Genomic DNA, 14,325 nt, shown 5'->3' with positions numbered 1-14,325 from the left:
AAGTGAAGGTTGTTTTCTCTTGATCTTCCAAATCAATTTCTATTTGGAAGTACCCTGAATAACCATCTAGAAAACAATAGAAAGGATGTCCTGAGACTCTCTCAAGGACTTGGTCCATGAAAGGCAGTGGAAAATGGTCCTTCCTAGTTACTGAATTCAACCTTCTATAGTCTATACACACCCTCCATCCTGAGGTAGGACGTGTAGAGACTTCCTCCCCTTTCTCATTCTGGATCACAGTGATTCCAGATTTCTTTGGGACTACTTGGGTGGGACTCACCCACAAGCTGTCTGAAATGGGATATATGATCCCAGCTTGAAGTAGCTTCAAAACTTCACTCCTCACCACCTCTTGCATGTGAGGATTCAGTCTCCTTTGGGGTTGCCTCACTGGTTTTGCATCATCCTCCATATAAATATGATGGGTGCAAACCAAAGGGCTAATCCCTTTCAGATCAGAAATTTGCCATCCAATGGCTTTCTTACATTTTCTGAGGACTCCTAAAAGACTATCCTCTTGATCACTAGTGAGGATTGAGGCAACCACCACTGGACATTTTTCATCATCCTCCAAGTATGCATACTTCAACTCCACAGGAAGTGGTTTTAAAATAAGCTTCGGAGGGTCCTCCACAGCAACTCCTTGTGAGTCTTCCTGGTTGAACAGTGGTAAGATCTCTTCCCGTCTCCTCCAAGGAGACATAATGGCTAGCACATCAGAGGGTTCAGGGAACCCATCTTCAAGGACTTCCAGGTTTTCATTCAAGCTCTCCTCTAAACTCTTGTCACAGTGCTCTTCAACCAAAGTGTTGATCAAGCATACTTCCTCAAATCCTTCTTCCTCTTCAGGGTAAAGATGCCTCTTACATAAGTGGAATATGTTTACTTCCAAAGTCATGTTTCCAAATGTGAGCTGCATCACCCCATTCCTACAGTTAACGATGGCATTTGAGGTAGCTAGAAAAGGCCTCCCTAGGATGATTGGCACATAATTTTCTTCCTTGACAGAGGAATCAGTATCAAGCACCACAAAATCCACAGGATAGTAGAATTTGTCCACTTGAACTAGAACATCCTCTATCACACCCCTTGGGATTTTTACTGACCTATCAGCTAAAGAGAGAGTCATGGTTGTAGGCTTTAATCCTCCTAGTCCCAGTTGTTTATAGACAGAGTATGGGAGCAAATTCACACTTGCTCCCAAGTCTAATAAAGCTTTTTCCACATGTGTCCCTCCAATGTTGACTGATATGGTGGGACATCCCGGGTCTTTATACTTAACTGGGGACTTACTCTGGATGATAGCACTCACTTGCTCAGTGAGGAATGCATTCTTTGTCACCTGTAAACCTCTCTTGACTGTGCACAAGTCCTTTAGAAACTTTGCATATGTGGGGACTTGCTTGATCATATCAAGTAAAGGTATATTCACCTTCACTTGCCTCAGCACTTCAAGAATTTCTGATGAATTCTTGATTTCTTTCTTTCCATGTAAAGCTTGAGGAAAAGGGGGAGGCATATGTTTCTTCATCATATCCTCCTTAATCACTATCCTTGGTTCTTCCTCAATGCTTGATTTGGATGCACTTTTCTTCCCACTCTTCTCTTCTTGGTTTTTGTTCTCTTTAATCAAAGGTCTCTTTGACATGAGTTCTTCATCTTGCCTCACCTTAGGCAAGGGTTGATCAACCTCCTTTCCACTCCTCAAGGTTATCACAGCTTTAACCTCCCTCAACTTTGAAGAATCCCCCTCTTGGGTTTCAACTTCATGAACACCCTTAGGATTTTGGCTTGGTTGAGAGGGGAATTTTCCTTTCTCATTCACTGTGTTGAGGTTGGTAAGTCTAGAGATGGAATATTGAATATTATCTATCTTATGATATAGATCATTTTGCATCCCATCCATTCTCTTATTTAGAGAACTCTCAACATTCTCTATCTTTTGGTGCAATTGGGAGTTGATTGCCCTTTGTTCACCCACAAAGTCATTCATGACTTTACTTAGGTTTGCAATGGCTTGCTCCACTGAAGATGGTTGTTGAGGTGCTTGGGTTTGGCCTTGTGGTTGGTATGGAGGTGGTCTTGGTTTCCAAGAAAAATTTGGGTGGTTTCTCCAGCTTGAATTATAGGTGTTACCATAGGGTGCATTGGTGTTAGGCCTAAATTGCCCCACAACATTGGCTTGATCACCTAACATTTCTCTCACGGCTGGCATGGTTGGGCACTCATCTACCACATGATCACATGATTGGCAAATGGTGCATGGCATGGCATGGGCTTGAGTTTCGGAAATAGCTTGGACGTCATGCATCTTTTTCAACTCAAGTTCTTCCAACCTCCTTGCTATTATTGCCACCTTAGCTTTCATGTCCACATCTTCACTCAACATGTACATTCCAGCCTTTGGATTTTGGGTTTGTTGAGAGGGGAATTTTCCTTTCTCTCTTGAGTTGGGCTCATCCCATCCTCTTGACACCTCAACCACGTAACTTAAAAAGTCCATGGCTTCATCAGGATTCTTACTCATAAAATCTCCCCCACACATGGTCTCAAGAATTTGCTTCATGGAAGAAGACATTCCATCATAAAAATAGCTCACTAAGAGCCATGTATCAAAACCATGATGAGGACAAGCATTGATAGCCTCCATATACCTTTCCCAACACTCATGGAACTTCTCATTTTCTTTTGCAGAAAAGTTTGAGATTTGTCTCTTCAACCCATTAGTCCTATGGGTGGGGAAATATTTCTTCAAAAATTCAGCTTGAAGATCAACCCAATTCCTTATGCTCCTTGGCCTTAAAGAATTAAGCCATATTTTTGCCTTGTCCTTTAAAGTGAAAGGGAATAGCTTGAGTCTCATCAAGTCTATTGAAGCTCCTCCCTCTCTAAAAGTATTACATACCTCCTCAAACTCCTTAATGTGAGAATATGGATTCTCACTCTCCATTCCATGGAAAGTTGGTAGGAGGGGTACAATATGGGGTCTTATAACCAACTGCTCAAGAGGGGGCAGGATGCATGAGGGTGCACTCATCCTTGGGGGATGCATTCTATCCCTCATGGATAGGTATGCATTAGGATTACCCCCTTGACCTTGTTGAGAATTCTGATCCTCTGGTGGAGGGTCCATAATATTTACACAGATATCCAACTCTGTGTCTTGAGGATTCTCAATCCTTACTAATCTTCCCTCTTGGTCCCTAATCCAATAGGGCATGCACAAGTTACAATACCTGAAATAAGACAAAAACAACAAAAACAAAAGGAATCTAGAAAAAAGGTTAAAGTTAGGAAGAAAATGAAAATAAAATTAACAACAGGGAAATGAAAGAAAATGAAATTAGTGAAAAAGGAATTCACCTAACTTGTGATAAAAATCAAAAGTAGCCTCTAAAAGGTTGTATCACTGTATTGTGGCACCATCCCCGGCAACGGCGCCATTTGATTCTTCGCTTGACTTCCCAGCCGGATCTTTTAATCAAAAACATTTATAAAACCTATGACCTTATACTAGCGTAGCAAAGCTACTATAGTATAGCAGTTCTAGGGTCGAACTCAGGGATGGGTTTTCACTCTACCAATGATAGACTCTAAATTAGAAATTGATTCTGATGATTTCCTTTAGCACAAACTTGAAATTTAAAAGAAATTAAAATTGTTTTGAAAGTGGTGATTTAAACTAAACTCACATAGAACTAAGTAAAAAGTGGAAGAAAGAAAGTCTCCCGGAGCTAAAGGTTGCTAGGTTCAAGTTCCAGATGCAAAGTGGAAAATTCCGGATTTTTCTCCTCGCATTGGGGATTTAACCTATAGTTATTTCCCGAACCGGTATAGGTTTAACAATGAAGTTTTAATCCATAAAAAGTCACTAGAGATGGTAGTCAAGATCCATTAATGGCTTAAGACACTATGGGCTATCACCTTGAATCACTTTCCAATGGCTCGTACATGATAACTAATGGACTGATATGGATCTAGCAATAAGCATCCACAGAGACCTTAAGCTTACCATGTATTGGCCAGTCAAAGTGATCCTAAGGGATTTAAGGCAAAACCTTGGCTTTAGAAGCCATTTATGGACTCCAACTACCTGAATTTAATGCACGGAAACTTTCCACCTTTTAATCTGGACTTTTCACCTAGCTTCCTTTACTCCCAGAAACTAAATGTTTAGCCTCTCATCCTCTGGGAAAACATCCTCAGAGGGTGTTTGACTTGCAAGAAAATAGAAAATAGAAGAGAGAAAAGGAAAATAAAAGAGATCTCTGTATTTCACTAAGTAACAAATTTACAATAGTTGGTCTCCTGGAGAAAGCTCCCCGACGAAGATATATTTTCAGTGATTACAAGAGAATTTATATAGGAAGGTAGTTTTACCCTTCCTTGGATACTTCCTAGCTAAGGAATTACATGGTTGGTTGAATACAAGGAGAAAATGGAAAATTAAACACAAAAATATCAGAAGAAAAAGAGTCGGCAAAAATATCCAATTTTCGCACGCTGAGTTCCAATTTCGCATGTTGGTTTGAGGTGTGCGAAATTTCCGCACAGTGGACTGAGGATTTCGCACCTTAAACAGTGGTGTGCGAAATTGTCCCTCAGCTTGATGCAGTTGTCTTCCGAAGTCCATATCTTCCTCATTTCAGCTCCAAATCATACGTGGTTTGAACCATTGGATTCTTGACTTTCTGAGCTTCGAAATGGTATATAGAATGTAAAGAATGGACTTTGGAAAGTGCTCCAAAAGTGCACTAAAAGACTGCAGCTGTGTCCCCTATTTTCATCCCCTGTTTTCTTCTTCTCCATTGTTTCTCCCTTGTAAACTTTGAACGATTAAGGCAAAGGATTATGAGGCTCCATAGCTTGATTTCTTCATAAATTTAAGCTTTCAAAAGCTTTGCCCTGAACTATAAATAGCTCTCCCTCATTCTTAAATTGCTTTGGTGAGCATAAAGCTATCAAAAAGCACCAAAACTTAACACAATTGTTAGAAACGATTGCAAGGGCTCCTAACATGCTAATTGGGTTAAAAGGTAATAATTACTACTCAATGGTGTTTAAAAGAGCTAATTACAAGCTACAAAATAGCATGTTTTGAGTAGTAATCACTTAGCCCTTGAAATTCCGCCAAAACGTGCTCCAAAAGTCTTCCCTTTGACTAGCCATCGTTCCATAAAAAAAACATACCGAATCTTTCCCCTAAAATGAACTTGATTTTTCTTTCCAGAACATTGCTCCATACTTAAAAAAAAAAATAAAAAAATCTTGTGAATATCTTTCTTCAATATGGATGGGGTACTCAAAATCCCATGCAAAACAAACCAAAAAAGAATGAGGGTTAGAGTAAATAAAAATCACGAAATTGAAAATTAAAAATATTTAAATTATATGATTAAAAAAATTAAAAGTCAATCACATGCAATTTTGAGAAGAATAGAATATTATTTCATTCAGCTTAAAGAGACTTAAAATCATTTACCGCAAACAATTTCCTAAAATAAATAAATAAACAAGTAAATAAACAAAAAAAAAAAAAAAAAAGAACATGCAATCATGCAAGAATTACCTAAAAAGTGACCTAAGTGTACTTAAGGTGGGGTTTGGGTGAACCTAAGTGGGTCTAGGTGAATCTAAGTGGCTTAGAGGAACCTATGGGCTTGAGTGAAACTGAGTGGGCTAGGTGTGCCTAGGTGGGCCTAGATGAACCAAAACGGGACTATGTGAACTAGAGTGGGTCTAGGTGAACCTAAGCGGGTATAGGTTAATCTAAATGAGTCAAGTTGAGCCTAAGTGGGCCTAAGGGAGCTTTGATGGACCTAAGATGGTGCCTAATGGATTAGGTGTGCCTAAATGGACCTAATTGAGCTTGAAAGATGCCTAAGTGACCTAGGGTGATCAGAAAAGTGCCTAAGTGACCTAAATGAGCTATTCTAAAAAGATAAAAGGAAAATCCTACATCTAACTTAGAGTTGCCAAGGATCATAATGAGAGGCTAGATAAATCCCTCGACTAGAGTCTCTAGGTGGCTCAAAAAGATAAGTTGTATCAATAGGCCACAAAGGAACTATTATAGAGTACTAAAAGAGCACCGAGGAATGTGGTTAGGGGACAAAATCAAGGGTCTATAATAATATAAACAAAGCAACCAAACTAATTTGAAAATTAAACTAAATATGTGATCAATTGAACAACCAAACTAATGATTTTTAAAAAAAACTAAACTAAGCACAATAAGAAAGAAACCAAACTAATAATTTTTTTAAAACTAAACTAAATATTAAATTAACAGAATGACCAAACTAATGATTTTTAAAAGAATTAAACCAAGCATAAAATTAACAAAGCAACAAAACTAGTAATGCTTAAAAACTGCATTAAACATGAGATCAACAGAATAACCAAACAAATGGTTTTTAAAAGAAACTAACCTAAGTATGATATCAACAAAGCAACCAAACTAATAATTTTTGAAACCTAAACTAAATATGAGATCAACTAAATAACTAAACTAAGGATTTTTAAGAGAATTAAACCAAGCATAATATCAACAAAGCAACCAAACTAATAATTTTTGAAACCTAAACTAAATATGAGATCAACTTAATAACTAAACTAATGATTTTTAAAAGAAACTAAACTAAACATAATATCAACAAAGTAACAAAACTAATAATTTTTAAAAACTAGACCAAACATAAGATAAAAAAATAATCAAACTAATGTGTGGACCCCGCATTTCTGACTCATGCGTTTCCCACTCGATGGCGAGCTCGATTTTTATTTGAAAATTGATTTATTGATTATGAAAAATGACTTGGAGTTGCCACTTATTTTTGTTTTATTTTTAAAGGGTAAACAAAATAAGAAAGAAAAACCCTAAGTGTGACTCCTTATTTTGGAAAAGGTGGTCTGTGAAAAACCGAATCGGGTTCGGGGGTCAGGTTACTTATCGGGAAGGTACGGTAAAGACCGTAGTACCCCTCTAAGTCCCTAAAGTCGGGTCTCTACTAATGAGATAAAGCAAACATGACATCTAATAAGGAAATCAATGGATACCCGAATCGATCATGCACATATGGGAATTAGAACATGCAAAGAGAATGACTAGGATGAGAGTAGATACGTACCTGGGCAATGAGCCAAAGTGAGCTATCAAGAAATGAGGGTTAGTGCACAATTAAAGAATAATCTCGAGCATGTCATAAAGCATAATAAAATCAATCATGCATGACAATTAAATCAACCAATCAATCAAACAATCATAAATCTCATGAGTGGGGCGCCCACCAAAGCTTGTTTATTTTGCATGAATCAATTCCATAAATTCCATCACTTGGAATTACGGAATTTAATTCTTACTTATTTTAAAAACATTTTAAAAATAAAGAAAATGCAAAAGTGGCTTGCCGGAAAGAAAATGGCAACCAAATTTTATTGAAAATGGGATGTTGGTATCTAAAAACCCTAAGGATGGAAAATTTGATGACTTGAAATCACTTAAAAACCAGAAATTGGAAAATCATTTCAAAACGGGGTTGGAAATTATTATTTTGAAATCAAAGGGAAAGTGTTTGAGGGGGGTGGCACATGGCTCAAAAGGTGGCCATGTTAGAGGTGGCCATGCACATGGACCTGAGGTGCAAATGATATTCCACCTTGAAGTTGGTGATTGCAGCCGCCATCTTCTCCTTTCTGAAATTCTGATGATCTTCCCCTCAAACAGAGAGTAGCCCATTTTCCATACCTTAACAACCCCACTCTGGTGACCTGTTACTTACTAGTTTGTGTCTACCCAATCAGAAAATGTACAACTTGTAACTGATAGAATGGAATCAGAAGGAGGTTGGGACGTGTTGATCACTGCAAGGTTGTCACCATTAATGCTCCGAACGGCAAGGAGAACTCCAGCTGTTGTGACAATCTCCCCGGTCAAGTCATTTACCTATATGGTTGAAATTGACGCCGGGAACTGAGGAAGCTGCCTGATAAAAACCAAGGAGCTGAGATCCTATAAAATGATAGTACAGTCATCTGATGCGCTTACAATCAGCATGTAAGGTTGGCTGACGTGTAGACAAGCAGTGGATTCCATTAAGAATTGTCTTGGCTGCTAATTGACTCAGGAATGTGCTCTGCTTTTTTTCAAGCTCCTGACTTGTTCCTCTGCTGACTGAAGCATTGCTCTCAGCTTCCCAGTGGCTTGTCTGAGGGCTCTTTGGGCTCATTGATCATATCTAGTACCTAAGGAAAAGTCAAGCCCTTGCACCGGTCCAGACTGGTGAGTTCTTCAACCATAATGGCATTTTCAAAGTGTATATTGTGACTCATTCCATGCAAACTTTATCAGTGGGTCAGATTCAACTATTCCATTGACTTCGCTTGCCACATCTACATGGACTACCCGTTTGTAGCCTCTGCATGAACTCGTTTGAAAGATTGTACCAGTGATTCTAGCAGCACCCCCTCTTCAATTTCAGCTGGAGCGTTTCTGTATAACTCAAGCCTCTTTGCCAGGGCAGTGCGTCTTGCCATGACTGCTGGATCCTCGTTCAAGAACTCCCATTTTAAGACGATCATGCTCATTTAAAATAGGGATAACCGATTAAAAGGGACAAATATCCCTCAATATTGCAGAACTAACCCCTCACTTATTTAAGTCTCAAAAATGACCCAATTCGGACAAAAATACCCCCTCAACTATCTTTTCAGCCCATTTTCCCTCCAATTCCAATTTTCCCTTGTGTTGTGTCTCTTCCTTACCCTGCAAACCCATTTGTTTCATCTGTTAACCTGCGAGAAACAAATCACGAAGGATTTTTCCGTTTATTGCAAGAGAACAAAAAGGCAACACAACACAAAGTAAAAACAGAAAGTAAGTTTCACTATTTCATTCTTTGATTTTAGATTTTCGAACTGTACATATGAGTCTTCATCCATGAAATGAGAAAAAACCCTAAGTGTCTTATTTTGGTTCATTTTTTTTTTTCAATCAAACCCTATTTTTCATCTTTCTGATATTGTGTGTTGATTCAGTTCATGAAAATGGAGGAAGAAAAAAATTCGGTGATGAAAAATACGAAACAGAAGAGGTATAAAGTTTTGGGAAAAAAGAGAAGTGAAAGAAAGCCAGGTTTTGAAACCTCGTCATCGTCATCAAAAAATGAGAAGAAATCAACTGATTCAGTAAGCATTAATTTTCTACTTGAAATTTTGATTTTTAATTTTTTTTAATTTTATCATTTTTAATCAATTATCCTTTTTTTTATGAATTTATTTTTCATGAATTGATAATGTAATTGTTGAAAATTTTCTCAGTGAGGTTATAGTCCAAGGTTTAAAGCAATATTTGAATGATTAGAAAAAACTAAACTTAACTACTATCAAGTTTACCATCAAAAGGTTTTGAAATTTTGTGTAATGAAGTTATTTGTTATGAATTTATAAGAATATAATTTTTATGAAATTATTTTATCCAAATATTTAGAATTTTGATTTAAATATATATGTTAAGAAAATTTTGAACTTAACTGCTATCAAGTTCATTGTCAACAGGTTGCAATTTCAAAATGGGTATTAGGAGTTGTCCACCTTCATCAAAGGATTATATATGTATATGACTTATTGATGGGCATCAATAATAATGCAAGATTGCAAGTTGCCATTAAACCATTAGCCAAATTGTTGCCGCATATATTGAATGCAATAGCATATTATGGGTTTCATGGTGACACAAAAGTTAACTACCAGGAATGGGAAATTGAACGGCTGTAAGATATTCCTCAACAGGAAAATGAGTAAGTCATCTTAAATTTACTTTCATAACTTATACACTTAATCCTTAATAATATCCCTAACATTGATTATCTGTGTACCATGTAGTGGTGATTGTGACATGTTTGTTATCAAATATGTTGAATACTTAATGCACAACCATCCATTGAAGTCATTAACAAGTGCTCGAATGGACTGGTTTCGAGAAAAGATTGCAGCAGAGTTATTTTATATGAAATACTTGCCTATGTAATGAATTCATGTTGATATTTCACATTTTGATAATGTAGTTGGATGGTTTGTTATATGTAATTGGATAGCTTCATATATGTAGTTAGACATTTTGATAAATATAGTTGGACAGGTTGATATATCTACTTAGATATTTTGATGAATGTTGTTCGATAGTTATGTATACAATTGGCCTTTTAAACTAAACTTGAATGTTGTCAAGTTGTTATGTGTACAAACTTGAAGGTAGTTAAGTCCACAGTCTTAATAGAACACCTGGACTTAACTATTATCAAGTTAACTGTGAACAAACTTGACAGATATTAAGTCGAAATCTATTCCAGAATAACATATTTAATCTGGACTTAACAGGTATCAAGTTGATCTTCTATAGACTCATAGGAAGTTGTGTCTACAGTTGCCATTTTAACTTGAACTTAACTATTGTCAAGTTATTTTATGAACAAACTTGAAGGTAGTTAAGTCCACAATCTTCAGACAAAACCTGAACTTAACTATTGTCAAGTTGTTTTATGAACAAACTTGAAAGTAGTTAAGTTCACAGTCTTCAGACAAAACCTGAACTTAACTATTGTCAAGTTGTTTTATGTACAAACTTGAAGGTAGTTAAGTTCACGGTCTTTAAACAAAACCTGAACTTAACTATTGTAAAGTTGTTTTATGTATAAACTTGAAGGTAGTTAAGTCCACAGTCTTTAGACAAAACCTGAACTTAACTATTGTCAAGTTGTTTTATGTACCAACTTTAAGGCAGTTAAGTCAACGGTCTTTAGACAAAACCTGAACTTAACCATTGTCAAGTTGTTTTATGTACAAACTTGAAGGTAGTTAAGTCTATAGTCTTCAGACAAAACCTAAGCTTAACTATTGTCAAGTTTCTTATCAATAAACTTGAGAACAGTTGAGTCCATAGTTTGAGAATAAAAATGTAATTTTCATTCATACTTTATACATAACCCATCATAACATATATGTATAAAAGTAACAAATATCTCTATTTCTATGGGTATGCAAAAAAAGGGGATCATTATTACAATATTCATCTATGTGCTTATCCTATCACCTTATACAAAAAAAGTAACTTACATTTCCGTTCACATGGGTACCAAAAAAACAAAAAAGCTCACTATTACAATTTTCATTCCATGTAAGTTCATAGAGTGCCAAAGCTATCATGATATCAAGGGATTGGTCGTTTGCATGTTTTCCGATTATGCCCATATTGACCACATCAACTACAACGAGATGTGTGCTTGCCCTCTCCACCAGAAGAAATTCTTACTTTCCTTGGTCTTCCTGTTGGACGTCTCGTTTTAGGTGGTAACACAACTTTGTCACGAATATGATTAGGTACTACCCAATCTATTTCATTTCCAGTTTGATAAATACACTCTGAATATGAAGATAACAATGCTTTAGTAGTAAAATACTTGGAGCACAAAGTGTAACATGAAATGTTGTAAAATCTACAAGCAGCAATAGCATGTGCACATGGAATATGATTAAGATCAAATTGTCGACATGTGCATGAACGAGTGTCTAAATTCACTTGACCACTAATGCCAGCATAGTTAACATTACACTCCTTGGAGTTGATAGGTTCCACTAGATATGTTGCTGACATATTATACCTCGAATGAAGTTCTCCATCAGCCCACATGGTAAGTTCAGTTGACATTGACATTGCTTGTTGTTGACGAGTCACAAACCATTTTTGAAGTAAGTTTCTCAATTCTTCAACCAATTGCAAAACTGGAAGATCTCTAGCATTTTTCAACACAACATTAAGGCTTTCAACGATCCTTGTCGTCATGATATTATATCTTTTTCCGGTAGAATATGAACGTGCCCATCGATCAACACCTATATCCATCAAATATCTTGCTGCTCTTGGGTCAATCATCTCTAGTTGCCCAAATATAAAATTAAACTCTGAAACATGATAAGCATAGGTAGCATCATGGAACAACTTATGAATTGCAGGATTCTTGAACTTTGTCTTCAAATTTTGTCCAACGTGATAAGTACAGACACCATGCCTCGCATGGGGAAATACTTTATGTACTGCTTTTTCAATGCTACCATGTCGATTTGATATCACAAACAAATCATCAATGTGTCCAAGTGCATCATGCAGTTTTTGTAAAAACCACTCCCATGAGGCATCATTTTCTGAATCACCAATCCCAAAGGCTAAAGGGTATATCTGATTGTTGCCATCTTTACACGTTGTAGTAAATAAAGTCCCTAAGTACTTTGCTTTCAAAAATGTCCCATCAACTGCAATCACAGGCCTTATTGATGTGTGAAAACCAACAAGAGATGCATCAATCGACATAAAAAAGTATTTGAATTGATTATCACAATTAGTAACTATATCAGTAATGGTACCAAGATTTTTTTGCTCTAAAACATAGCAATAGGATGATAAAGTGTTATAAGACTCCTCAGGTGATCCCCTAATAGAACCTAGAGCAAGTTCTTTGGCTCTCCACGCCTTATCATAACTGATTTGAACACCATACTGCTTTCGAATGTCTGCTACAATGTCTTTTGGTCAAAATTCACAACTAACCCCTTGATATATTTCTTTTATACTCTCACCAATCAACCAACTACTTGCATGTCGATTGTCACGAGACATCATACCTAATCGACAAGTGTGTGTTGAATAGAATTTCATTATTTGAAACATATTGGAAATCCCCAACTTGGTAGCACGAACTCGCCACTTGCATTCTTTATCAAAACATTCAACAAGCAATAACTTAGTAGTGGATTTAGTTGTTTTGAACTCAAACTTCCTTTTCAGAGCCATCATATACAACTTCCTTTATAATTCTTTCTTATTTGAGTATATTTGGTGCTCTTCTAGATGGTCATCACTAATTCCACTAACTATAGGTTGTTGCATCATGTTTTGTCTTTCATTTGCTACATCTTCGATTATAGTGGGATTGTCATGTATGAAACCATCATTTGTATCAATCATGGTCAAGATTTCTGCACTCTGAGTTGAACTAGTTCTGAATGAGCCAATTTGGGCCACTTGCTTATCACTAGTAGGGTTAGTATTCGTCCTATAATCCTCCTCATTAATTGCAGTCTCATTCATGTTCCAATCATGAACTTTATACCCTGCAAGTGACTCATTTTGAAATCTTGGTCCATTTTCACCATCAATAGTAAGAGTTTCAACTGAATCACAATGAATGTGTCTACTTTTTTGCATCAACATTGAGTCTCCATTCAATTCTTTATCAATCTCAGAAGGCATATGACATTCAAAATAAAAATTGCAAATTGATTTCTGATTGTGATTATCAATTCTCTTTTCAACTATGATGCACAATGGAACAGACAGCTTACCATTTGTACAGTTTAAACCAATAAAGAATTTCACATCCCCATCATCAGTTAGTTGTATAAGACTTGTGGGTATGTTGACATTGAATACATACTTCATTGAAAGAAAACAATTTGTTGGATCTAGCTTCAGAATATGATGGACAACCCCTAATAACTCTTTATATGATATAGTTTTCGGGATCTCAATGCCTTTACCTTTACTTCCTTCGAAATAGAAAACATTTCTATCTTGTACCCATTCTCCTTCATATAAAAGCATTATTCCTACTTCATCAACCACTAAAATAACAAAATAATTCAATTAGTGGCATCAACAAACAATATTAGAATATTTTTTAGTTACATCATAGCATTAGCACCAATAAGTAGGTATTAATTTTAAAAAACTCATTCATTATTAAATACATATTATTTCATTACACATATTTATTTTTTTAATAAACAACAAATAAATAACATTATTAATCATCTTTACTACCTCAAATAATACCAATAATGCTAAATAAATACAATGTATATAGTTATTAAATAAATTCAAACATTGTAACTCTAAACTATTTTAAACAATAAAAATATATTTATTTACTAAAAGATTGGTTATGTTATAATTCATTTAATGTCAAGGGTAATTTGCAAATGATTCAACTTAAATTGAGTATAATTAAATAAAATAACAATAATATAATGTTACTATAAAATAACTATATACAATCTTAACTTACGTCAAGTTTAACTTAACACACGTCAAGTTCAACTTAATATCCGTAAGGTTTTGATATATAACTAAAAAAGATAACTTTATATATTATATCAAAACCCTATTCACACATATTTACAACTATATAAAGAACAAATATGTAAACAATACCAAAACCATCATAAAATTCCACAAGTTTTATTACTTACCATCATTTGATTTTTTCATATAGA

At 35.7% G+C, this 14,325-nt stretch overlaps 1 protein-coding gene across 1 annotated transcript; it reads right to left on the bottom strand.

Annotated features, from left to right (window-relative positions):
* Positions 1-8,400: 8,400 nt before the first annotated feature.
* On the bottom strand, positions 8,401-12,364 carry LOC132254010 (uncharacterized). Its single transcript, XM_059737699.1, has 3 exons — positions 11,576-12,364; positions 8,693-8,764; positions 8,401-8,559 (listed from the first exon to the last, which is right to left on the bottom strand). The coding sequence occupies exons 1-3, from the start codon at positions 12,362-12,364 to the stop codon at positions 8,401-8,403; spliced, it is 1,020 nt and encodes a 339-aa protein (XP_059593682.1).
* Between the last annotated feature and the right edge of the window lie 1,961 nt (positions 12,365-14,325).

This window comes from Vitis vinifera, chromosome 7 (genome assembly GCF_030704535.1).
Source record: "Vitis vinifera cultivar Pinot Noir 40024 chromosome 7, ASM3070453v1".
In the NCBI taxonomy this organism is placed as follows: Eukaryota; Viridiplantae; Streptophyta; class Magnoliopsida; order Vitales; family Vitaceae; genus Vitis; species Vitis vinifera.
Note: the sequence above shows the minus strand (reverse complement) of the source record. Positions and strands in the feature narration are given on the sequence as shown.

Excerpts from the sequence above, each read along its gene's own strand:
- LOC132254010 (XM_059737699.1), bottom strand. The coding sequence starts at position 12,364 with ATGTCGATTGATGCATCTCTTGTTGGTTTTCACACATCAATAAGGCCT. Across the intron at positions 8,765-11,575 it reads ATGCTGGCATTAGTGGTCAA|GGTAAGGAAGAGACACAACA; the intron begins GTGAATTTAGAC and ends ATGGGTTTGCAG. Across the intron at positions 8,560-8,692 it reads CTGAAAAGATAGTTGAGGGG|TTCTTGAACGAGGATCCAGC; the intron begins GTATTTTTGTCC and ends TTAAAATGGGAG.